Genomic DNA, 26,641 nt, shown 5'->3' with positions numbered 1-26,641 from the left:
TGGGCTACTAAGTAGGGGCTAACATCATGGAGAGTCGCTTGGCATCGACAAGCCCAAGCTCGGATCATACAAATACTCCCTCAACGAAAGGCTCTATCACAGAACATTTTTCATTATCTTAAGTTTGATTACCACCCGGTGTTTTATTTAGTTATCACTTAATTAAAGCTCCCTCTGCCAACCTATGGCGCCATGATCGCTAAGCTGCGAGATAGAAGCCCCCTCCATATGCTACCTTACCCTACCCTACCCATGCTCATCCAACGACAAGTGCCCGTAAGCATGCATATTCCCAACCCAACCCCAATAATCATAGCTTTCGAAAATACCACGGAAGATTGGGACTCGCATGTCACTCGACAAATGTACGCGTATGTACTCATGTGTGGCGCACCACCATCACCAAGATCATAACACAAGGACTGGATGGGAACACAATACACAATATCACTCAACCGAAAATAGTCTCGGGGGATGAATGCGGTACGCATCCCAATGCAACATAAAAGTGCAACAATGGTCTAACTAACATCCAAACGAATGATCTAGGTCCACAACCAAACTCATGCCAAGAAAACTTGAGAAAATAGACTAGCACGCAAAACAAGGTAAAAACCCCAAAAATTGGAAAACTTTGAAATTAAAACCCATTTGGTCTTTGGGCACAAAAACCCAAAAATCCAATAATATTTGGGTTCGAACATCGTATGCAAAAACAACCAGCATAACAGCGCGAAACCCCAAACCCTCATCCCAGAAACAGGGAAAATATTCATACCTGACCAACCGAGTAGAACCATCAAGCAAAAACAGAGGGGAACACTAGTTCTCAGCCTCCTAACAAACTGCTACCAGAAATAGAAGCTAAAACGAAGTAGAAACAAGAAAACGGGAAAGCCCTACCTGACAACAAAAGGGATTGAAACTGAAAATAGCACAATAAAATAAATCGCCTGCTGAAACTGTCGAAAATAACGGCAAGGCAAGGTCTACCCAAGTCGGATTCAACGAGACTGACCTCGCAAAGATCCCACACTCACAGCTCCCACAACAAACAGAAACGCAATCCTCCAGAAGAGGATTCTCAAAAAAATCTCAAATTTGTATTTTACAAAAGTGGGAAGTGAGAAAACAAATCCCTTTTTCAATACTTATTCACTTTTTGAGTGAATAATCAATTAGGGCAAATAGCCAATTAGACTAGCTAAACTCCGAATCGACCCAAACGAAAACAAGTTATCCTTAGTATTAGGAATTCACCTAAGGCAAAGCTGCCAGAAATTAAATTCAATAAGATTTAAAACACGAAAACCCAAAATCACAAAAAATCCCTTCAAACTTTCGCAACAATGCTCACTGGTCTAATCGCATAATGCAAATGAGTTCAGATTTAGTAATCACCAAAAGGTTTAATTTAAACAATTAAAATAAGGATACGTCGATCATACAAGGACGACATTGGTAAAATATGAATAGTTGAATCACTAACTCCAGTGCCACTACTAGGGATACAAATCCTGCACACTAAAACACACAATCAAGTGCAATTGCATATAATAACATAGCTGAAGCAATAAATGCATTAAATAACTAATTTAACCATTTATTTGATAACACCTAAATAATCCATTTACATCACTCACATCACATGAAGCATAAAAAAACAAGAAAGAAGTAATCAACCATAGCATAAAATCCATCACATAACATAATTAGAAAATATGTCCAAATACCAAATAACCAGATATCATCATAGACCTACTGTCATCTCAAAATGGCATCAACATGCAAATATGTTAAACTGAACAATGTAGTAGTAAAGCATCTATGGTACTAAAATCAAAATATAACATCCGACCCTCAGGTCATCTCAAGGTACATATAATAAGAGTATCAAGTATCTCTCAAATCAAAATAACAAGGCATAGATTGCAAACACAAGAGTCTCTACAACAATGCCCCTAACAAGACTTGTCAGATCAAAAGATGCCTTGATCAAGTTAGACCAAGTGTTATTTTCTTCCAAGAAACTAAACTCAGTAAGGATGATGTAGTGATGTTTCAGAGACGTTTTCTCAAATGCAAGAGCGAATTAGTGGATTTGGTAAGGGCTTTTCGAGGGCTTCGAGTGATGTGGTTTGAGCATGTAACTGAAATCAAAATTATAGCTAAAAATAGGATCTGGATGTGGATGGAGATTGTGTCCAAACAAGTTTTGAAGGTCTAGCAAGCAATTAATGTGTATGCTCCTAATAATCTTGGTAAAACAAAACAAGTACGGCAAGATCTTTCTACCATCCTCTGACAAAACTAGGAAGATATGTTTGTGATTGAGGGAATTTCAATGCTATTTTAAATCCACAAGAGAGAAAAAGGATGAAATGGTTGGATGGTTTGAAATCCACAGGACTCTAATACTTTTGTCTGATAAAGGGTTGATAGAGTTTGAAATGAGCAATGGGCAATTTTTACATGGACAAATAGGCATAGTGGTTTTTTGAATGTGGCAGAGAAGTTAGACTGATTTATGCTTGTTGGAAGTTGGGTGGTCACAGATTGGGTATGCTCAGCTAAGATCCTTCCTATAACAAGGTTTGATCATTACCTAGTCTGCCTTGACATTCAGGATGTGTCCACCCCTATCATGCCTCTTTCAAATTCAAATCAATGTGGTTATGGGATGTTAGGTTGGAAGATAAAATTCGGGAATGGTGGACTAATGCCCCTCTTAGGAAAGCTAACAAGGCCTTTAAACTTTTCGAGAAACTCCAATTGTTAAAATAATAATTGAAAATCTAGAACAAGTCCGTCCTCAACAATATCTTTGATGCAAAATATAACTTTGAAAAGGAATTGACTACCCTCCACTGAAATATAATTATTAAAAATGGTATGGAGGAAATTGATTTTATGCAAGAGCGAGACTTGAACAAAAAGTACGCTAAGACACTACCTAGAGAAGAAGTCTTTTGGAGACAAAAGTCAAGAGAGACTTGGTTATAGAAGGGAGATAAAAACACAAGTTTCTTCCATGTAAGGCAATTTCATAAGAAAGAAACAAAAGTGCCATAATTGGGTTGAAGTAAAAAGGACTATCAATAAGAGTTTCTCTATTGCATGGTTAGTTGCACAGGGTAGAGTTCTAACAAGTGAACAAAAGACATGTTTCGGATTCCAAGGACTAACTAGATATGCATTATGTGAATTCTCTGACGAGAATGTTGATCGCCTTCTTCTCAACTATAGGATTGCTTGGGAATATTGGCAAATGGTAATTGGTAAGATGGACTAGCATGGTCCATTGCCACAGACATTGACAGGTGTCCACTCAAGCAAAAGAGGTCAATTTATCATGTTTGTGGACTCTACCCCTCAATAACAATATGGGAATCATGGAAGGAGTGGAATAAAAGGATTTTTTGGGCCAGAAGGAATCCAATGAGAGACTTAAGCACAAAATTAATATGGCAATCAAGGAAGTTGCAAGGTCAACCAAAGCTAGACTTCTAAATGATGTACTTTACACTGGGTGGGATCAATACATGCAGAGGAGGTGCTCAAGAATCGGATTTAAACAGGTAGATCAGCTAAAAGGGCTCAATGATATGTCTAAACTTAGAGAAGATAAGATAAGATAATGATTTTAATGTCCAACAAAAGACCAAAAAGAGGTCTATGGGACTGAATGATTACAACAAAGTAGGGCTGAAGCCAACAGGAGCACACAAAGGTGTCCGAAGAAAAGCAACAACAACAAACAAATACAAGCAACAGAAAGCACTAGGAGGCTTTCTTGGGAAAAAAGAAATCAGTCACAGAATGATACACATGTCGATGTGTAGAGGTACTACACTGTCTCTGACCTATCCCAGAAGAGTGTCGCTGGTGCCTATAAGCAGAATGGGATCTAACACATCTAGAAAGCTCACTAGGCCGAATAGAGCTAGAGGGCCTTTTAACACCGCGCAAGGGGGATAAAGGTGTAAAAAAGGTAGTAATGAGCTGAGTAGATGAGTGCCGGTGTGGAAGTAGAGTCTGAATCATGCTATCCCGGAACACAGTGGCCTCACGTAGATACAGTGCAAGGCATCTCTGATAATAATAGCTGAAGAAATCATAGAGAGAGAAGCACTCTCTGAACAAACAAAAGAACCTCCCTCTGATCTCATAATAAATAGGGCATCAAAAAAGAAAGTGAGCCTCATCCTCCACCTCCCCTAAAGAACAAAACAAATAGGTCCGCTCCTCCCAGTCAATATGATGATCCGACTGAGCCCGAAGACAGTGGGAACCAACTCTAAAAGAACCTAAAGAGATCCGCAGGGCATGAGACAAACGCTGTGAGAGATAGCTAGGCCGGGCAATAATCCCATCTGAGATCTCCAAAAAAGTGTGTCGCATAAAACGACATCCGTGGGCATAACCCACCAAGAGTGTTAACCCAAGTAGCAGTAATGTAACGTCTATAAATATCAAGACGAGCATGCTCATTCAACTCCTGTCGAGAAGGGAGAAGATGAGTTGGGGCATCCAAAGAAAACTAAAAAGGGGGGAGACGATCAATATCAATCCCAATCGAACTCAACAAAGAAGAGACCTATGCATACCAACACCGTGCACGAGCACCAGACTCAGCAGCCACCATAGAAATCGAAGAGCAGTAAGCTAAATAAGAGTAACGATCATGGTCTCCATCCATATCAACAAACCCACGAAGGCGATAAAGAAACCAAACTAAGTCAAAAATGGCCGCAAGTCTAAAAGGATGAGCCCCAAACTCAGCAAGAATGATACCATGAGGAGTAGATCTATGACATTTGATAATGCGCCGCAAGAACAAAGTTTAGACCCACTCAATCAAGGCCCAATCAGAGCTAAGGAGAGAAGGACCCCAAACTACAGAACCATAAAGAACAGTCGGTCGAACAAGAGCATCTAGGAGAGATAGCTTAGACAAGGTATCCTGAAAGTGATGTCTGAAGCACTGTTTCTCAAGCAAAGCAAGAGAACCCATGCCCTTATTAACTCTAGGCTGAATAGCAGGTCTCATGCTAAATCACGGTCCAAAAAACATAACACCCAAATACAAATAGGATGACGTAATCTCAATCTCCTGGCCCCGAAATGTGAAGTAAAGATGAGAGGTCTTTAAACAATTAAAGACCATGATCCGAGTCTTACCCAAGTTAACCACCAGCTGTCTCTGATCACAAAATAAAGCCAATCAATCAAGAAGTCTTTGTAACCTGTCAGGAGAGGAAGCAAGGAGAACAATATCATCCGCAAAGAGAAGGATCGAGATCAAAACTTGATAAAGATAACAACCATCACCCAAGAGCGAAGACTTCAAGAGGAAGTCCTCCAACTCATCAATATATAACCCAAATAAAGTAGGAGAGGAGACAACCCTGCTTAACCCCAATAGTACAATGGATTGGATCCGAGAAGCCAACAAGAGTCCGGAATTTGCCGACCACAGTCTCATATAATCTCATAATAACAATACGTAGCATCTCATAAATACCGATCTCCCTAAGTCTCTCAAACAAAGCCACCCTAGGAACAGAATCAAAAGCTTGGCGAAAATCAACAAAGCAACAATATACCTTTTCCGATCTATGTCTGGCCTCCTCAATAATAGCCCATAACATGAAGATGTGGTCCATACTCTGATAATCCGTCTGAAAGCCCGCCTGTCCTCTAGCCCTATAACCAATCCTGTCGAGCTCCACAAATAGCATAGTATTAAGAGCAGTAGCATACAGTTTGGCAAAAGTGTGCCCAATCATGATGGTTTTGTAGTTCCCTGGATCAGAGACAGGCCCAGTCTTGTGAATGGGATGAATCAAGTGCCTAGACCAGGAAACCGGAAACCCAGTGTGAATCACTCTATTAAAAAGAATAGAGAGATAGGGACCCAGAACTGAGGCACCGAACTTGAAAAGCTCAGCCTGAAAACCTTCCTCATCAGCAGCCCTACTACATTTCATGGATTTGATAGCCTCATAAATGTGGGAAGGGGTGAAAAGGTGGACGAAAGGAGGCGAGGGGGGGTGAATGGAAGGCTGCCCAGGAATATCATAAAGAGCCATGGTATGCGACGTAAGGGAGTGAAAGTCAAGGGTGGAAGGTGGAGGGGGATGACGGGAAAAGAGTACGCCAAAAGAGCTGGGGATTGCTAACTAGTGTGGAGCAAAGTGACTTACACTTTGAGGCAATGAAGTTACGCTTCTTGCTCCAAAGCAAGCGGAGATAAGACGAGCGAATATTGGCCAAGTCAATGGAGTGAGCCTCAAAAGCAGAGTGCATAGCACGATGAAAGGATTTGCAGTCTGAATCAAACCACTGGTTCATGGAGCAAGTATTACAATGCTTGCTGTGAAGGAGCATGGGAGGGCGGTGAGGGATGGAAAGGGTGGCAGACTTAAGAATAGCCGATGCGAGTAAGTCAAACATGGACGTGGCCTCGAACGAGTCAGAGAACCCCGAAGGGCTGAGGAGTCTGAAAAGATGAGTGGAGAAGAGCTCACAGTCACCATCAATGAAATGGAAGCGAATGGGCAAGTGAGCAATACTAGAAGCATGATGAGGTGACATGAGTGAGGGCGCAAAAAAAGGGAGAGGCTACAATGAATGCTGAGGAGAGAGTGATCTGCAAGAGGAAGGCGCAAGATGGTGAAACTGCGAAAACACGGGATGAAGGAGGGATAGGCAAGAACATAATCCACGACACTAGCACCACCACAATGAGGCCAACAAGTGAAGATCTCAGAACCAGGGAAGTAGGAGAGGCCATTCAGGATCACCAAACTAGAAGACTCACAAAACTGCAACAAATGTCTACCATACACAGATAATAGCCCAAGAGCATCCTCAGAAAGTCTATGAAGCCCTAAAGAAGTGGGATCAATCTCAGTGGAGCACATGGGGTCAAAGCGACAATCATAAAGTGGAGTCTGCAGTGCTTTGGTTCTCGCATTGAAATCCCCGAGAATAATAATGTCCCCTAAAGCAGTACACTGAGAGAGTCTCGCAAAGATCAATAAAACAATCACCGTCATTGGTACCATGAATAGCATAGTGAGATACAGTCGGTGGAAAGTAGCAAGCAGCCAAGTAGATATCCCTCTGACGATAACACTTACGAGCAATACAGACCCACATAAATCTGGCAAACAAATCTGAGTGTACGATAGAAGTGCTACTGAAAATATCATCCTTAATCAAACAGGCCACACCCCTTGAACCTCGCACACCACCCAAAATGCGAACCTCCTCCCTAAAAATGGATAACCACTAAAAACCTATAACACCTGGCAGAGGACGCACAGGACTCTCGTGAGTCTCTGATATGAGAAGAATATCGGTGGAACCCACAGCATCAAGAAAAAGACCAGGTAATAACCATAAAGATCCATTACCATTCTAGCAGTTAACAAGAAGGGAGCAAGTGGGGGCCTCCCTCTTGTCCAACTGCTGGTGGGACCATCATTTGGCCTTGGGGGCCTGCCTCTTTTCCCAACCACTTGGGGGAGAATCTCTAATAACAGCTCTCAGATTTCTGATAACAACCCATTTACCATCCTGCCTAGCTTTAGCAACAATACCGGGAGCATGTTTGAGCTCTGCAACCTAGGACTTCGAGAGATCTTCATCCAAGAAGATCTTTGAAAGAAGGGAAAACAACTTTCTCTTAGAACGGAGAGCCTAAAGCCTGTCTGCAAGTGAAAAGAATATGATAAAAAGGACATCCCCATGTCCAAACCAGCACCTATCCAACGTAATCTCGATAAGACCAAGCTGATCACAGAGGAAAGAGCATCCTACTGCGAAAGGATCATGGGTAGAGGGAAGTCCACGAACCTGCAAATTGAGCTCATGATTCCGCCTCACACGCTCATCCTCAATCTTACCTTGCACCATTTTATCAATATTGGCCAGAGGTTGAGAATCTGTGTTACTACAAAGTGATGCAGGAGCATCTTGCATGGGAAAATTATTGGGAAAAAAAAAAAAAAATATTCTGGAGGAGAGAGAAAGTGACGAAAATTAGAGGAGAAATAATAAAAAAAGGAAAAAAGGAAAAAAGGAGAAAAGAAAGGAAAAGGAGAAATTTCTATTTTCGAGGTGCATAGGTGGCATAATAGAAAAAATAAAAAATAAATGGTTGTCATTCCATTTATCGAGGTGTGTGGGTAGAATTTTAGAAAGTTATGAATATTGTAGAAAGTTGTGGATATTGTAGAAGGTTATGGAAGTTGTAGAAGGTTGTGGAGGAATTCTAAGAAGTTGTGGATAAGTCATGCATGGGGTGGTAAGTGCCTATTTAAGCAAGGCATATGAGCATTTCTAAATCAAGCTCAAGGGGAAGCTTGAGGAGTAGAAGCTCAAGGAGTAGCTTGAGAAGTGGAAGCTCAAGGAGAAGCTCAAGGAGAAGCATGAGGAGTAGAAGCTTGAGAAGTGGAAGCTTGGGAAGTAGAAGCTTTGGAAGGAAAAGCTTGAATGTGTGAAAGTTGGAAGGTGTGAAGGCTTCAAGGTATGAAAGAGAAAGAGCAAGTGAAGAGTGATTTTTCCTGAGTCTGTGGACAGAGTGCCGAATGTGAGGCAGTTTACAACAGGATTGTGATGGAGTTGTGAGTGTAGACAGAGCGTCGAATGTGAGGCAGTTTACACTTGGATCTTGGATTAGGTTTGTGAGAAGAGCTAGTGACTGCGGTTTAGAAACAAGAAGATTGCTTGGTGGCTTGCGAGCACAAGTTGAGATCTCAGAGGTTTCTACCTGAGTGTGGATCTGGACTAGCTTGGGCTTGGATTGGATCTTGAGAGATCTTGCAGAAAGGTTATTGTAATTGCTAAGGATTTTTAAGTTTAATAAAATTTCTTGGGAAGCATTTTATCTCGCTGTCTTCATATTGTTGCATTCTTGGTTGTGAGTTGGTAAGGGTGGTGTGGCTCTTTGTCAGTGGCATCAGTGCATACCTTCATCAAGTGGTATTAGAGAAGATCTACATTACAAAGAGAGGCCCATGTCTTGACTTTCTGTTCCGTATCAGAAATAAGAGAGGAGTGTTTAGCTGCTATGACGGATTGTTGTTCTTTAATGGCATCAAGACCCTCCAGTTGTGTGATGATAGAACTGATATTAGCTTGCAAACCTATTGTCTCATTAGCAAAGATATCTGAGAAACATTGAAACTGGGCCGTATTAGAGGTGGTGGCACCCTTAAGTTCGGAAATGGTAATACTAAGGGAGGAAATTTGTTCTCTCAACTAAACATTGTCGGATTCAAGTTTTGCAATTCTGTCACACAACCTCCTCTGGTAAGTGTTGATCTGCTGGCTCTGAGTTGAGTCTGATTCCATATAGTCTGCCATAACAGACAGGGAGCAGAATCACAAGCCAAAATAGCAAAGATCACCGTATGAGAGAAAAGTATTGCCTGCCTATACAGCAGTAATCCCTGCTAGAACAAGTAACAATAATATCAGCAAAAATGAAACAACCTGCAATGCCTGAGAAAACCCGACCCATAGTAGATCACTGGAGCCATGAGAAAACACAGGCTGCAAACAAATGGTCGCCACGAGAGAAACACGTCACTGGAGGTCATCGCATGTCTCGTGATCACAGTCGTGGGAAGATCACATTCACAGCATCTCAATCGAAGGGCACAGACGCGGGATGGTTAGAAACGCATGAACAGTCGTTGGAAATACACATAGCAGGCATAGTCGCAAACGCAGGTTCCAATCGCAGGCACAATCGCAATCGCAAAGAATGCGAGCATGAAGCTTAGATACGACGTGCAAGATCAAACTCACAGCCATGTGGGAACACACAGACGCGCGGGGGTTACAGTTGCGCGCACAGGGATCACAATAAGATCAATTTTGATGGCGCATCAAACTCTTAACACTAAATTATTTGGAATGGGGGTGATTGTTCGGAATGAAAAAAGGGAATTTTAGATATTGGTGCTAAGAGAATTGTACATGGTTCAACAATTTGGTAGAATTAAGAATAGCTTAGTCTGCAATTAGAGTTGGGAAGGAACTAGGATGTGGTCAAATTCACCTTGAAGGTAATTTGATGATAGCGATCCAAGCTATTATGAAAGGCAGCTTGGATGCTTGGCATCTTCAACCAATGGAGGATGTGATAAGGAGGAGTTAGTGACATTGGCAGAGTTCAAAATTAATCATGCATAGAGGGAAGCTAATATCGAGGCGGATAAATTATCCAAATCGGCTTTATCATTCAATAATGAGAACGAATGTTTGTTGGACGATTTATGAAATGTGGTATTAATTTAATGGTAATACTATAGACCCATATAAAAAAATTTAAAAAGAAAGTGATGTAGTGTTGATGAGATCAGCATACCAATTATTGGAACTAGTGAAGTGAGTTGGTATTAAAAAGTGTACCCATAAATGATTATTCTCTAAAGAAAGTTTAAATGGCTCTAACATGAGGCGTGATCAAATGGAGTTGGGTGAGGACACTATGACATTGAAATGATATTGAAATGGGTGGTTAAATCTTTATTCGAACATGATCTGCTGCTGGGATTGGACTTTATATTGGAATGGGCAGTCCTTGGGCTTGGAATTGACATTTGTAAGGGATATGCTGACAAGGAGGATGCAGAAAGATATGGTTTAACCCCATTTGTAAGATGGATGGGAAGAACGGACAAATAGGAATAAAACTGTGGATTTTAGTCAAGTGGGAAGAGCTCAAGGCGGAAATAAGGAGTTATGAATATGAGATGAATGTTGGGGCAAGGGTTTTGGATGAAGTTTCACGATAACCAAGATCTCGTGTGGGAAGGCGAGGAAGGGCTCATGCTGGCTGGTGGCAATGCAGGCAATGGTGAGACTGAATGTTTGGTTGTGGTCATAGAGTGTGGTGAGAATCTTTTAAGTGTTTAGAGCTCTTTACAACCTAGTTTTTGAATATAAACTGCTGGAAGGCTTGATGAGTAGGTTGTAAGGTGTCTGTTGTTTCTATTGGTCTATATATAGTCTAGAAGGATGTGTACTCCATGACATTAGGGTGTCATGTTAATAGTGTGGGGTGTTAGAATTTGAAGGTTGAATTATCAGCGTTGTAAGGATGGAAAGTAATTAGGAGGGAATTATGTAAGAGAAGTTGATGGATGAAGATGCAAACTTATATTAATAAATAGAATTATTATCAATCAAAACAAAACATTGACATATATTCAATTAATATATATATTTCATTTACCAACCAATATATATATATATATATATATATATATATATATATATATATTATGCATATTTTATTTATTTATATATTAAATATTTATCATTATAGACAATGCTATTACATATAAAACCCCGAGAAATCATGTCTCCAGATTTATGTGACAAACAAAAATTAGTGGCACTAAATACCACCGTCATGTCTACCAAGTAAGGAAAAATCAAAACTCCATTGGTATCTCAACTATGAGTTAAATAGTTGAATATAGCATTCACACGTGAATTACAAAGGGTAAAGATTCCCTTGCTTTGTAATACCATACATATAGTCAGTGTTAAGATGGAAACAATTGAAAGAAAGGCTTTAAATCACAGTTATTAGGTGACAACAAAATCAATGAATTAAAATGAATGTAGCAAAATTTCTCTTAAGCTTTGATACTTGTTGAACTATTACAAAGTAATTGGTAAAATACTTGCTTATCATTAACAGCGACCGAGAGGTCAATATATACAAAAGAATAAAATAATATTTCCTTAGGAAACGATCGTAAAGAATATTAACATTCTATTCCAGCTAAAAGAAAGCTAAAAAAGCTAACAGATAAATACAACTAACTAAATATTAGAAACATTTTAATATTTACAATAGATTGCAAATAGATTACCATTAACCAATAATAAACAATTATCTATTATCGTAATACCCTCCCTTAATGGTAAATCTATCTACAACACCATGCTATCCTTTGAATTTGACAAACTTATCAAGACCAAGAGGCTTGGTGAGACAGTTTGCAATCTGATCTGTGGTAGGAACATACTACAAATCTATTGTCTTGTCTTCAACCAATTGTCATATGTAGCGACAGTGAACATCCACATTCTTGGTTCATTCATGGAAGACTGGATTTCAAGCTAACTAGATAATGCCTTTGTTATCAACAAACAGAGTAGTCGGTCTTGCTAGTGACATCTACATATCCCCGAGCATCCGACAAAGCCAAAATGGTTCACATCCTACCTTAACAGTCCCTCTATATTCGGCCTCTATCGAGGAGAGAGAAACTGCCTGGTGCTTCTTATTGGTCCATGTGGCTGAATCGGATCCCAAACTAAACACATATCCAAAAGTTGACTTTTTATCCTCCACGGAGCCTGCCCAATCTGAATCTGTGAACCCATTGAGTCTAGGATTAGATATTCGAGAGTAAAGAACTCCATACTCTAAAGTGCCATTCACATAACGAAGAAGATGCTTTGCTACATCCAATGATCAACCTTAGGAGTTGTCATAAAGCGTTAGATGTAAATGCTTGCGAAGCTAATGTCAAGCCTAGTAGTAGAGAGGTAGATGAGGTTGCCTACTAGTTCCTTGTATGTAGTATCATCAACAGGAGGAGAATCAGACTTGGCTAATAACTTGAGACCTTTCTCCATGGGTGTAGATGTAGACTTGCAATCCTGCATACGGAATTTGTCTAACAAAGCCTTGACATAGTTGGACTAAGAGATGAATATACCAGAAGACTATTGCCAAACCTCAACATCTAGGCAATAATGCATGAGCCCAAGGTCAGACATATCAATCGGCATAAATTATGTTTGATTCCCTGAATCAAAGATGTCGAACTGCTAGTGATGATCAAATCATCCACATTAATAACTAGAAAGATGATGTCATTGTCAATAGTCTTGACGTACAAATTTGAGTCAAAAGAACTCCTCTTGAAGCCTTGACATTGAAGTACTTATCAATTTTTATGTACCATGCCCGAAGGGCATGCTTCAAGCTATAGAGAGCTTTTACCAATCTGAGAACCTAATGGTCTTTACCAGCAACCTTGAAACTAGGAGCTTGTGTATATAGACCTCTTCATAGAGATCACCATTTAGGAAAGCACTGTTGACGTCCATCTGATGGTCCTCCCAACCAAACTGAACTGTCATGGCTAGGACTAATCTAATGGTGCTCATCTTTGCAATACGAGCAAAGGTTTCCTCATAATCAATGGCCTAACGCTGAGAAAAACCCTTCGCAACTAAATGAGCTTTGTACTTATCCAAAGTACCATCTGATTTGTATTTAATTTTGTAAACCCATTTGCGGCCAATGGCTTTCTTCCCTGGTGGAAGATCAAAAAGGACTCGGGTGTTATTCTTCAGTAGGCTCTAGTGTTCAAATGTCATGGCCTGTTCCCACTCTGGAATTCCTTTAGCCTTAGAGTATGTTTGAGGTTCAAACACACTGTGAATATTGGCCATGAGAGCAAAGCTAACAGACTCTGTAGGTTTGCTCTTTTTCCGAGCAGTTGTTCCATCAATGAGCCCATTATCACCAAGATAAACAAGTGTCTTAGCCCACCACTTAGGCCGAAGAGGAGAACAACTAACATTAGTATCAAGAGATGCTTGATGATCAAGTTCCTCATCAGAAGAATCTGGATCAAACTCAAATGAAGCATCTACAAATAAAGGTGATCCTACAGGAGAAGTTGGAGGTGTCTGTACAGGGATTACTGGTATAATTGGAGCTGCAAGAGCTACTGGAGCCCTCCCATCAAGTGGACCTAATCGAAGCCTAACTCCCAAATCATGAGCCTTCAAAGGCTAGTCTACTGGATCAGGAACAAGAGAAACAGGCATGAAAGGTCCTCGTTGCTCATCAAAGACTACATCATGACTGTAGATGAGACAAGATGTCTCAACATCGATCAAGTGGTAGGCTTTGTGAAGACTACTGTATCCAGCAAGCATGAGTTTTTGACTCTCGGCATCCAACTTGGTGCGTGAGGCATCAGAGATCCAAACAAAAGCAAGGAGCCAAAAACCTTCAAGTGACTTAATTCTGGGCTTACGACCTAACCTAGCCTCTTCTGAAGTTTTAACTTTGACTGCCACTATGGGTGGCTGGTTCAAAAGACAAACTGTAGTGTTGAGTGCTTCTGCCTAGAACTTCTTCAAAACATGTCTTTGTTCAAGCATGGATCAAGCCATCTTGATGATTGTTATGTTCCGTCGTTCAACTACAATGTTTGTTGTGGTGTGTGGGGTGTGGTTAACTGGCGTTTGATGCCATGAGTATCCAAGAAGCTAGAGAAATCATAAGAACAAAATTCCCCCCATTGTCTGATCTAAGAGTAACAATAGATTTCTCAAACTCTTTTTCAATTATAGGTTTAAACTTCTAAAATACAAGAAATGCATCTAATTTTGTTTTAAGGAAATACACCCACATTTTTCTACTGAAATCCTAGACCCAAGAACAGAAGTGGCCATAAGGCCACAAATATCGGCATGAACAAGTTGAAGTACCTAAGAAGCTCGCCATGAATCACCACTTGTAAAAGGTGTACAATGTTGCTTCTTAGACTTGCGTGCATCACAAACTCCAAGCTGTTGAGTTTGAATCTCTGGCAATCCAAGGACAAGCTCATTCCAAGCAAGCTAAGAGAGATAATGCATATTTAAGTGTCCATATCATTGATGCCAAAGTGTGCTAACAAAACACCGTCGAGTAGCCATAGCTAAGTCCCAAGAATCACCAAAATCAACAAGTCAGAAGAGACCATGATCCTCAAAACCCACTGCAATAGTAGATTGAGTTGCTCGATTAGTGATAGTACATTGATGTGAACTGAAGGTTGTTGGTACCCATATAGACCCTGGTATTTAAAATCTGCATTTTAGTGTTTTGAACCTCTTTGAACTAAGTTCGAAATGGTTAAAGGTGGTTTGATCTGCTCCACAGGTTCAACAAGTTCAATATTGTGAGGATTCTAGTGATTTCACTCCACATTCAAGTTCAAGGTTTCATTCAAAATCACAACATGCAAATTCAAATGCTCAAGGATTCAGGGTCAGCATTTGTAATTTTGAGTTCATGGGTAAGTTCAAATGTGCACCGCTCAAGTTTAAAGATTCACCATTATTCAAAAATACAGACAAGCACATATGGAGTTCATATTGCTCAAACTTATTCCAAAAAGTCAAATGGAAAACCTCACTAACAAATCAAGCTTGTGGTGGTGATCAGTCATGTAGATCAAAGGCACATTCAGGTTCCTAATTTCATGACAGTCCAATGGTCAACTCTAGTGCAACTGTTATGGTTGGTCCATATAGGTTCCAGATGACTCTTTGGTTCATAATAGGGATCATATGTTGACAGCCCAAGTTCAGTGGTATTGAAAGTAAGTGTTATTTCGAATAGTTATGGTAGGTATTTGGGCTTATATATCCTCTAATGACAAGAGTCGAGAATGCAGACTTTGAGAGCTCAAGCTACTGATCTATGAAATTGTAAATGTGAAATGAGCACATCATTGATGATCGACACTCACTAAATACCTCCAATTGAAAACAAGAGAAATGTCAGGTGATATGTGGAAGTCTTGAACCAAGACTCAAGTTTTATATAGATTATTCAAATAAAGCTCCAACATCATCAAGCTCATGCTAAATGTGAATATTAACGAATGCAAGAATTTTCGCGGCCCCTTTACGAATTCCAAAACATAATCAAGAAAATGATGAGTCCGCTCATTCTCATTGCCAAGGTTCATCCACATGGAAGCATGGTCAAAGGACACAGATTGCTCGAGGTTATACTAATTGGGGAAAAACCGAGGGTGTGTTCTCTTTTTCGATGTATTTATGTCAATTCATGCTTAGTCTATGACAGCAGTAGAGGAATTATAAATTACACCCTTTAGCAAATCAAGATCATCTTCAAAGTTGAGGATATGCACATTTGTCACCACAGGGTATAGAAACTTTATATTGCCATTAGTCTATGGACTTTCATCAAGCTTTCATAATATATTATAAATTACACCCTTTAGCAAATCAAGATCATCTTCAAAGTTGAGGATATGCACATTTGTCACCACAGGGTATAGAAACTTTGTATCGCCATTAGTCTATGGACTTTCATCAAGCTTCCATAATGGAAATGGACTTTGTAATTTTCTAGTTTGTAGTGGAAGATTGAAGGTATAAATGGGCACCCCTCATTTATGTGTGAAGTATGTTCCTCATGTGCCCGAGCCTTAGAAGAGAGAGTCGGTGAAAGGCATCATCCGAGACATACTCCCAATCGGATAACGGTTAAGCAAAGGGATATTAAGAAGACACCAAATTAATAACATGGTCGGGAGCTATAAGATCCACAAAGAAGGATAGAGATGTGCCCATACCTACGCATCCACATTATATGTCTTCGGCTTCAACATGCGAAGGTGCATGAGGATGCATACAAAATGTTCGGCAAAATGTCGATGCGGCAATCAATCTCATGATTCAGATTTGGAAACTCAAGAGATGACAAAGATTGAATACATATTGGTAAATGAGCCCAAATAATAGTCTATTTGATATAAATATGATGCTTACCAATGATTAAAGGAAAGAGATCAATCTCCTAAAGCAAATGAAGATTTCAAAGGTGATTGCCACGACAGAACCAAGTAAGACCATTGCGATGAGATCGGTGTAATCCATAGAAGTCACTACAAATTGGTTGCGGAGGATGAGAATTCTAAGCTCCTCACTCATTCTCCATATTCAAATCACGTGAAAATACAGTGCGACGCAAATCCGTAATGGGATGATGGAAACCCATATCTCAGAAGAAAGTTCACCAAGACCATCACAAAGATGTAGTACCTTTTCCCATTCCGCACTTATGATAGAAGAAGAAACATGTGAATTGTTTGACTAAATGCTTGATGCAACCTCTGAGAAGATAATAAAAGGCATGGGCCCCACGTGAGCACCCAAAGAGTAATCAAAGATCTCCAAAAGTTTTGTGTCAAAGTACACTTACCAAAGACTAGGCATCACTACCCAGTTTTAGGAAAAAATATAATAATATTCCAACATCAAGCAACCATGTAGTTATTTTGGCACAGTCTAGCATCATGAATTGCAGTGACATACATGAAAGGGCCATAGAATTTCACAACCTCAATCAGAAGAGATATGAACAAAGCCGAACAATTCGGGGACTAAGTGTAATGGATAAGACTCGGGTGAGATAGAAACCTATGAATTTCACAAATGGCAGCAATCCGGTTCTCATGATTCTCATGATGAATGTAGAGAACAATATATTGGTAAGGGTCGTGTCTTTGTGTACACCACAACAACATGGTCAGTTATGTCCCCCCTTCGAACGATACGAGGAGGATTCATTATTGCCATATGTCAAAATAATAAAGATAGGCTTTAAGACATAATATTTATGGTATTATAAGGGGATGTGACTAGAAGTTACCAAAGGAAACATTTTCAAGAATCAGTTATTATAACTGATAAATCTCATCAGAAAGATGGGAGTTTATATAAGCAATAGAGATCCAAGGACAAGTGGTTCCAGTTTTAGCTTTGAGGAGCAGACTTTGTGCTGCGAAAAGAGAGTCAAAAATAGCAGAAAGACATGAAAAGGGGGGATTGTATTTTTCTATAGACCTCATGCTATAGGGGAGTAGATACTTTTCTGAATAAGTGATTTTTGTGTGCCAAGGAACAAATTTTTCTTCGTTTCATTTGTGTTTAGAGGAAAGTTTTAGTATATCAAAACTGAGTTTGCGTGTTACCTTTCTAATCAATGTCAATCTTTGAATTATCTTAGTTGCCTCTAAATGCAACTTTGACGAATATTATTATTGCCACGATTATTATTATGACTTTGGGCTTTTGTTATTTGTGTATTTGGAAAGAACAATTCGTCTTTCTTTCTGCATTTCTCCAATAATGTAATGATTGGGTAAATGAGTTTTGTATCATTTACTTATTATTTTCTTTTGGTTATTCAGTTTCTTCGTATCTACGTCGTGTTTACAAGTGGATGTTTGTGTGTCTTTTGAGCTTTCTGGTTAAATGCATCTGTCTGTAGTTTTGTAAATTCATTGTAAGTCTTACACAAGGAGCTGTACCCAAATATTTCAAAGGGCAAGTACCCGAATAGTTCAAAGGGCGATTACACATCCCAATAACAAAGGGACCTAACTGTTAGTGTTGATTGAGTCTTCTTGTCTTAGGCGTTTTAGGGTCATCCTGTAAGTATTCTCTTGGAAGACAAATTTGTTCACTAACAAAGGTGACATCCAAGTATGGAGAATGTCCCAGTAACTGACTGACTAAGAGTAGATTTAGTTTCATCCCTAGAACATAGTACACATTGAGGAAAATTAGATTCCTCCCAGTAGACTAAATTTGAATGTTGCCTTTGTCGACAACAGTGTACTCTTCTTCGCCACCAAATATAACAAAGTCTAAATAAGACTGGTAGTCAATGAACCAGTCTTTGTGGTGAGTGAAGCCACGAGAGGCACCTGAATCAATGTACCAAGCAAATGACTTCACATGATCTGCAGGTCGTTTAGCCATGATGGCGTAAAAGGCATATTCCGCCTACTCAATGTGCTCTGCACTACTCGCTTTGGGTTGCGAACCTAATTGCTTAGATTGTGCAGCTCAGTGTTTCCAACATTCAACCTTTATGTGCCCAAACTTGCGGCAAAAGTTGCATTGAATGTTCTTCTTCTGAGAGCCGTCTGAAGCTAGAGCAGAAGACTTATGTTAAGACGACTATTGAAACTTGCCTTTATCCTTCTAAAAGGATTTAGCAGCAAAGGCTTGCTCTGTGGAAACTATCGTTTCCACCAATCTTGCTAAAGCAAAAATGTGCAGAGATCAATGAACTTCAGATCAACACCAGAAGACGTGATGTTGAGAGTCTCAATAAAATGCTCATAGGACTTTGGTAAACTCCAGAGCGTGATAACCACACTGTCCTCTTCCTCCATCTTGTGACCGATAGTAAGCAATTGATCACGGATTTCCTAAATCCTATTCAGGTGAGCCTGGAGCGAGGTTCGCTCATCCATGATAATAGAAAACAAAGTGTTCTTCAAGAAGAAAACTCTGTTTTTATTAGAAGTTTCATGAAGACCTTTGAGATATGTCCATATCTCAGCAATTGTCTTGTCAGATGGAATCTGAGAGAGCTGATTATCAGCCACAGATAATTTGAGAAGCATCACCGCCTCTTGATTATTCAAATCCCATGTATCCTGATTAGTACCAGGAGCAATCGAATGCTTTGTAACACCCAAAACAATTTGATCAATATTCTGATATTCAAAAATTGCTATGATCTACTGCTTTCAAGTGCCATAATTTCGACCATTGAATTTTGAGTTGTGCTCAAGCAAAATGTTTGCTAGAGATGCCATGGCACATTTTTCAATGAAAAAATATGAAAATCTTTAAAGGCACATTCTTCAAGGCAAAAAAATGGAAGACCTAGAGAATTTGGAGGATGACCTAAAAGAGAGCTCAAAAAACCCAAAAAGAAAATATTGTTTGTTGGCTTAAAATTTGAGGCACAAAAATGAAGGCACCCAAAAAAATCTAATGACAAACTAGTTGAACTCTCGAAAAACCCACCAAGAATCTACAATCAAATAAAAATTGAGCTCAAAAATCAGGGTTTCAAAGAAAACCCCAATCTACAACCATTGCAAGTCGAATTTGAAAAAAAAAGGGCAGTCGGAGGTAGCAAACAATTGATTTTTCCACAGGGAATGTTCGTGCTAGCAAACATGTCACTAGTTCTGCAGATTTTTGTTCAAAAAAAGGTAGTTTAGGCATGTGTTTTTGAGAACTGATTGCAAAAAGAGACGTCTGCAAAAAACAACACAATTTGCAAAGATAATCGTGAGCTTTGCCAAGGAGTTGATGACACGAGTTGCAGAGAAATTGTCAATGGAAGACTTGGGCTACAAATAGTATCAGATACGAGCAGCCATTGCACGCACTTGTTGTCAAATACATGGAAATCGCAGGTTGCCAAAGACCAAGTTGCAATTTTCAGATTTTTGTTCTTGAAACCCTAGCCTAGACCAATGCATATGTAATTTTTGGTTATTAATCTCCAAGAATCGAACAGATAAAAGTCTCACAAAAATGGAAGCCCTAGACGGGTATTTGTGAAAAAATCTCACAAATAAATTTGAAAATTTTTAATAGATAATTTCAAAAGAATTATAAATTTTTCAAAAAAAATTCAAGTATTGGCTCTGATACCATATTACGAAGTAATTGGTAAAATACTTGCTTATCATTAATAGAGACCAAAAGGTCAATATATACAAAAGAATAAAAAGATGTTTGCTTAGGAAACGATCATAAAGAATAGAAACATTCTATTCTAGCTAAAGAAAGCTAAAAAAGCTAACAGATAACTACAGCTAACTAAATATTAGAAAAATTCTAATATTTACAATAGATTACAAATAGATTACCATTAACCAATAATAGACAATTATCTATTATCATAATATGAACTTGAAACCATCATACTTTCTAGTGCACATATGTCTTTTTCAACAAAGACTTCCAATCAAAGAATTATTTTTAGTACTTATTCTGGAACCTGCTAGGTAAGTGTCAAACCGGGTCCTTCTGGTCATAGTTAAACACTAAAATTCCACAGCTACATCTGGTTCAGTTAAGTCACCATCAAGGAAAAACCAGCTGCCTAGTTCTGTTCCTGTCTGATCCGCTTAATGTCTTGATCTCAAGCTATTACAGAAGCATAGTTCGTTTTTCTTATCTGGATTTTCTCTTCTTGCAGCTTCTTTGTTTTTTGTCTGGTTAATTTTTAATAACATTTCAGCAGTTAATTAATTAACATCTTGAGGACTTTGGTAATCCCAAAAGCAGGTTGGAGGTGCTTGGTCCTGCCCCATTTGTCTGTTGTCAATTTGAGAAAGATTTTCTTCTACCTTTTGTCTACAAACAGAAATTGGATAAAAGGAGCTATAAATTTTACTATATGTTTCAAAATATTGCTGAGATTTCTATTTCTCTACATACTTCTTCCAGAGTATTCCACTTTCAGAAGCTTTCTCTCTTAAGAACTTCATTCTTCTAAAAGTTCCCTTATATATCATTTGTAATTATCTACAATCAAAGCCTACAAATAATATGCTTTCAGAACAAATCTGGATTGTAGGTGTTAGAGATAACAAAAGCCTCTGCATTTAATTTTCTAAATAATAGAAGTCACAAAGATAAAACTAGAAAATTATAAAAACCTAATGCAGTAGCCATCTATTTCCAATATGTTCTTATTCTAAAAGGAATAGCCGTTGAGTTGCCTCCTTGATTGGTGATCTTGAAAGCAGTGGTGTTTTCTTGGCAAATATATGAATGTATAGCCTTAATTTGTGATATGCATGTATATACACAAAACCTGTAATTATATGCATGCCTTGTTCAGTTTCTCAATATGAACAGAGATATACCCATAACATCATTCTATGTATATATCTATATATACAACTTGTCTTGCATCTGCCTAAATATGATAATATACTTTGTTCTGCATATTCACAAAGATATATACAGAAATTATCTGTATAAATACATCGGCATCGATCTTCTTTAACATGGACTTGGCATCCACCCAAAGGAATGCAAGAGCCTTGAGATACCCATCTCTATATTTTAAAACTTACATTAATACGGAATTCCCATATAAATTCCTTTGAATCTCTCTCCGTAGATATAGTCATTTACTTACTCGTCCATTATATACACTTTGTTCCGCATATTCACGAAGATGTATATCGAAATTATCTATATAAAACATTGGCATGGATTTACTCTAGCATGGAATTGACATACACCTAGAAGAATGCAAAGGACTTGAGATACCTATTGACCATTTTGCCCCCCCTATTTTCCAAACGTTGACCAATTCCATGAAAAACCAGGGTGGTAGCCTTGATCCACGTTCATTGACTAATTATTAATTGCCATGCAAGCCTATTAAGAATACAACAAAAATCCTTGACTTTTCTCTTTTATTCCTAAGTCTTGAATCTTTTCATATTTGCATGCTATATCCTTATGAAGATTTCAAGTTGCGACCTTGCAACTGCTCTTCATCACTTGGTCGCAGGCAATTAGCACTTAACCATCAAGGAAGCTACAAATGCGCAAAACGGTTATCTCCATAGTCAGTGCAAATTCACAAGCGGCTAAAGGCTTAAGGATATGAAGGTTGCGAGGTTGCGATCAAACCACGAGAGTCAATTTCGATGTTTTTCGCAAGATCGCAAGGAGTTAAGCTTAACTCATGCCCAGGGTGGCGAAGCCGCAATTACTTTTGAGTGCATGTTTGCAAGGTTAAATGCTAAACCCTAGTTGCAAGTTACGAATAGGCGACAAGTGAACACGTGTCATGGTGGGCCAAGCCAATTCCAGTCCTCTTCATTGCATAGTCGCAGGGGTCAGTTTTGAAGGAGTGGCTTGTCAAATGAAAGCAAATCAAACGAATCGACATCATTCCATCAAAATAAGCTTCAAAGTTAAGTTGCGAAGTGGCGAAGACAATAGCTCAGTCAAAATTCAATGCCTCTGCATCATCGCATGCAATTAAGAGTAAACCATGGTCAAAGTGGCGATGATGTGAAATGCTTGTTCGCTCATTCACAAGGTTAGCATTGGAGTTAAGTCTTAAGGTTGCGACTGGGCAATCAGCTGTTAAGGTGCGGTCTTCACGATTTCGTTGTGGTTTATGATGCAGTTAAGGATTGTGCTGCGACCCTGCGCCACAACTAATTTCACAGCTTCGCATGGTCGTAGTGGTTAGATAAAGGAAGCAAATGACAGTGGCGACTAAGCAATCACGATCAAAGTCTTGTCTTCACACGGTCGCAAGTATCCAAGATACAATCAGACTTTAAGTCTCAACTATGCAAAAGGTAGCACATGCAGTTAAGTTCTCATGGATCACAGGGTCACGAACATTTTATGCTAGCTAGGAAATAAGTTGCGACAGGGTGACAAAGACAAAGGATAATGGCTTCACAACATCGCAGGGACGAGAAATGTTAGATCCAGAACCGCTGTGATGGTGTAAATGGGTTAATTTCATGATGTCATAGGGTCGCGACAATTAAGAAGCCAACATGATTTCAGGCTATGACGCAGCGATCAAGCATAAACAAGCACAGTCGCGGTTTCACAAGGCCAAACGGTTAAAGAGAAATGCAAGCTGCGAAGCCGCGAACACCGGTAGTCCATAGGTCAACAAGAAAATAGAAGACTGGGCAAGGTGGCGAGAGACTTCAAGGGCATCAGGCCACGTAGCGAGTCTAAGGATTGACTTCAGTTGAGTTGCTGACCTAGCGTGTTGAGAATGCAATCGAAAGAAGCTCTTTAATGGAAAATTGATCCTTTGATCGTCTGCAACCACCTTTTGGTGTTCTCCATGCCTGCTTAAATGCAGATTTCCTCTATTGCCATATCGATCCATCTACCAGCCAGAGTAATTATGGTCACCATTCTGTCTCTTCTGAACCAGATTTGATTTCTTGTATGGGGACGTGCATCTGATCGTGATTTCTTCTACTCAGCAGTTATGCTCCTCTACAATCTCAACTCTACCTGGTTAGAGTTTGAACTCAATGTAATATCAGAGTTATGCTTGAACTCTATAAAAGGCAGTTGTAAATATTTGTAAAAGGTTCCTCTCTGTTCTATCATGTTTACTTGTAGTAGCCTTAGGCTCTGTAACTGTATTCTTTGCCTTCCATTAATGAAATAGCTCCCTTCTTTACCTCTTCTTGCCATTCACTATTCGTTCATGTATTTTGCCTTGTTTTGAATGTTTATTTCTGTTTTCTGAAGTTTGCATGTTGTGTCCAAACTGCTGATGATTGTTGTAATATGAAAATGTCTTTCCCTTCGAAAACGCATGTGAATTCTTGAAGAGTAGAATACAGTCAAGACTAGTGTATCTGGACTTTTCATTGATGAGTTGTGCATCCCAGAGCAGAGTTGCAACCATCTCATCTAGGTGCATCACCTCCCTTTAGATTAGATTAGGTAGTTTGATTTCATGCATCTCCTTCTCCCTTTTCCTTCAAAGAGTAGTTAGGTGCATCCTGATTGTAAAGAAGTTGGCCTTCTCCGAAGATTCGACCTCAGAGCACAAGTCCCACACTTAGAAGTCGTTTTCATATTACACAAGGTCGCTTGAGGGTCATACCTCAAGCAAGGGTGCAGACTTTTGTGTCAACAACCCATTCCTACATTTTTTAACTTGTTTAAAACTGGAATTGCCACTATCTCAAATCGTTTGAATCTTTCTCCGTAGATATCAATTCATGTTAAACTTAAAATTGATCTGCATTAATAATAGTCAATTCCTAACTCCTTCGTCACTGCATTACATGGAATTGGAAACCATTGTCTTGCAGTTCATTTCTTAAAGGCTTTGAACACTGCTTTTTGGAATACGGTTTTTTTTTTCTAATAATTGTTAATTAAGCCTGCGCGCGTCGGCTGACAGCATCTACAGACCCACACACCAAAAACTACAAGTTGATGAGGGCTGAAAAATATATACGGCACAAATAACTCTGAGCAGAACAAGGCCACAACGCATATACACAAAGAACAAAGTTATCTCTAGAAAATAAACTCAGAGCAATCGTTTAAATTTAAAGATATAAGGAACAAGATCAGGTTGCCTTAAATTAACGCAACAACGATAGATGGATATATACACATAACTTTAAACCGTCATATATATACTATATATAAAGAAGCAGTACGATATTAAGGATATATATTCATAACCTCAACTAAGTTATCTAGGACTGTATAATCTTGAAAAGGAATATATGCCGAGTTAGTTTATCAGTATGGATATCAGAGTGATAGGGTGAATATTTAACCTGCTTCTTTTCGCTTTCCTTGAATAGGGTTTACTTTTTCATTCTCTATGGGACGAACTCTGCAGTTGGGTATTTTGCTAGTTGAAAAGTAACCCGTAAACGGGGGCCACTTGACAAAAGCATGTGAATCTTTCTTCCAAACGACAGGAATGCAGTAAGTTTGGCCACCGTATCTCCCATTTGTATACATATTTGATCTACTTGCAAAATTTGGGATGATCACAGCGGGTTGCATGTTGAAAATGGATTAATTTCCCCTTAGGGAAGAACGTTCATTAGACAGGTGCCTGATCAGTCTGTTGGCATTGGTTTGGATAAGCGTGCAAGTTCAAAACGGCCAATACCAATCGGGAAGTCACTTGCCCACCAAAGCCTACAAAATCTGGTTTGTCTGATTTAGGGAGCACCGTCTTGGCAGGTGCCATTTTCTTCATTTGTACTTGGGGTAAAGACGACGACCCTACGGAAACCGATCAAAAGTTGTTTTGTTGCAAGACGCTTTTCCCCAGGTTTTGGACTCGTATTGCAATGAATTTGCCACGTAAGTTTTGTTTTTGTTTTTGTTTTTTTTCCCTTTTCTTTTCTTTTTTCTTTTTTGCTTCTTGCTTTTTTCTTTTTTCCATGGCTTAAAGTTAGTTTTTTGCTTCTTTCTTTTTTACCATGGCTTAAAGTTTTTTTTTTTTTTTTTTTTAAAATTTGAATAAAGCTGAAAGGAAATACATATGAAAAAAGGGCAGCTTAAAGGAATGGAATTGTAACAACACAAAGCGTTTAGTTTCTACGAAGGTACATGGGGTTGTAGATATAATTTTAGTAGAAGCATGGGGTGGTAGATTTTTTTTTAGTAGAAATACATATAGGAATGGTTTTATCATAATTTGTTGTTTTATTTTACAATACATTTCATGTAATACATTGTTTAGATACAATGCATTTTGACTATTTATGCGAACATATTTGAACTACTATAGTAGAAAGCATATGTATTCTAATTGTTTTGCATTCTATTATTACAATTTACATATCATTATCTAGAAGAGCTTGTTGGAGTGAGGAAAGGTGGAGCATAATTATTCTTCTTTTGCGTGCAATAGTAGGGAGAGAATTGAGTTAGATATGTATGTGTCATATATTAAATACTATTGAACTAATTTATCTTTCAATTGCTTGCTCTAGTAAATTGTGTGGCGTACCTTTTGTCCTTGTTGATTGGTGGGAATGTGATTAACATTGATTATTGCATTGGCCTAAGTGAGTGTAAAAATTTCTTCAATGGATAATTGCCTTAGTGTGAACACCATTTTTTATTGTCTTGCATATATTCCTCATACTTCGTGATGTGAAGTGCTAGAATTAATTGGTCAACCAATGAGTCGTCAATAGAGTAGTGGATTGGCTAGGTTTATTTTTAGAAGTTAGCATTGTCTTCAGATGGAGCTTGTGCACATAGTTGACATCCTAGTTACATCTGGAACAATGGGCAGATCTTCATCTAGTAATCCATAACCTTCAAATTTGTGTTGGCATTTTGGACAAAAAGCACTGAATGGACTAGAGAATGGATTTGTTATTTTCAATACTCCATGAAGTTGTTGCAAAGTTTAGTTTGTAAGTTATGTTTGAGCTACAATATATAGATGTTGACA

General features: G+C 38.9%; 1 protein-coding gene across 1 annotated transcript in view; it reads right to left on the bottom strand.

Moving 5' to 3' along the window:
• Positions 1–25,442, bottom strand: part of LOC149558823 (Major facilitator superfamily protein) — a 239,510-nt gene extending 214,068 nt beyond the window's left edge. The window contains exon 1 of the mRNA XM_089832862.1: positions 24,996–25,442. Within this exon, the coding sequence (XP_089688988.1) occupies positions 24,996–25,230 (235 nt within the window). The 5' untranslated portion in view covers positions 25,231–25,442. The remainder of the gene's footprint in view (positions 1–24,995) is intronic.
• Between the last annotated feature and the right edge of the window lie 1,199 nt (positions 25,443–26,641).

This window comes from Cupressus sempervirens, chromosome 5, assembly GCF_028749045.1.
Source record: "Cupressus sempervirens isolate cs-2001-9-10 chromosome 5, ASM2874904v1, whole genome shotgun sequence".
NCBI lineage: Eukaryota > Viridiplantae > Streptophyta > Pinopsida > Cupressales > Cupressaceae > Cupressus > Cupressus sempervirens.
The sequence above is the reverse complement of the archived record's forward strand: the minus strand, read 5'-3'. Positions and strand labels throughout refer to the sequence as shown.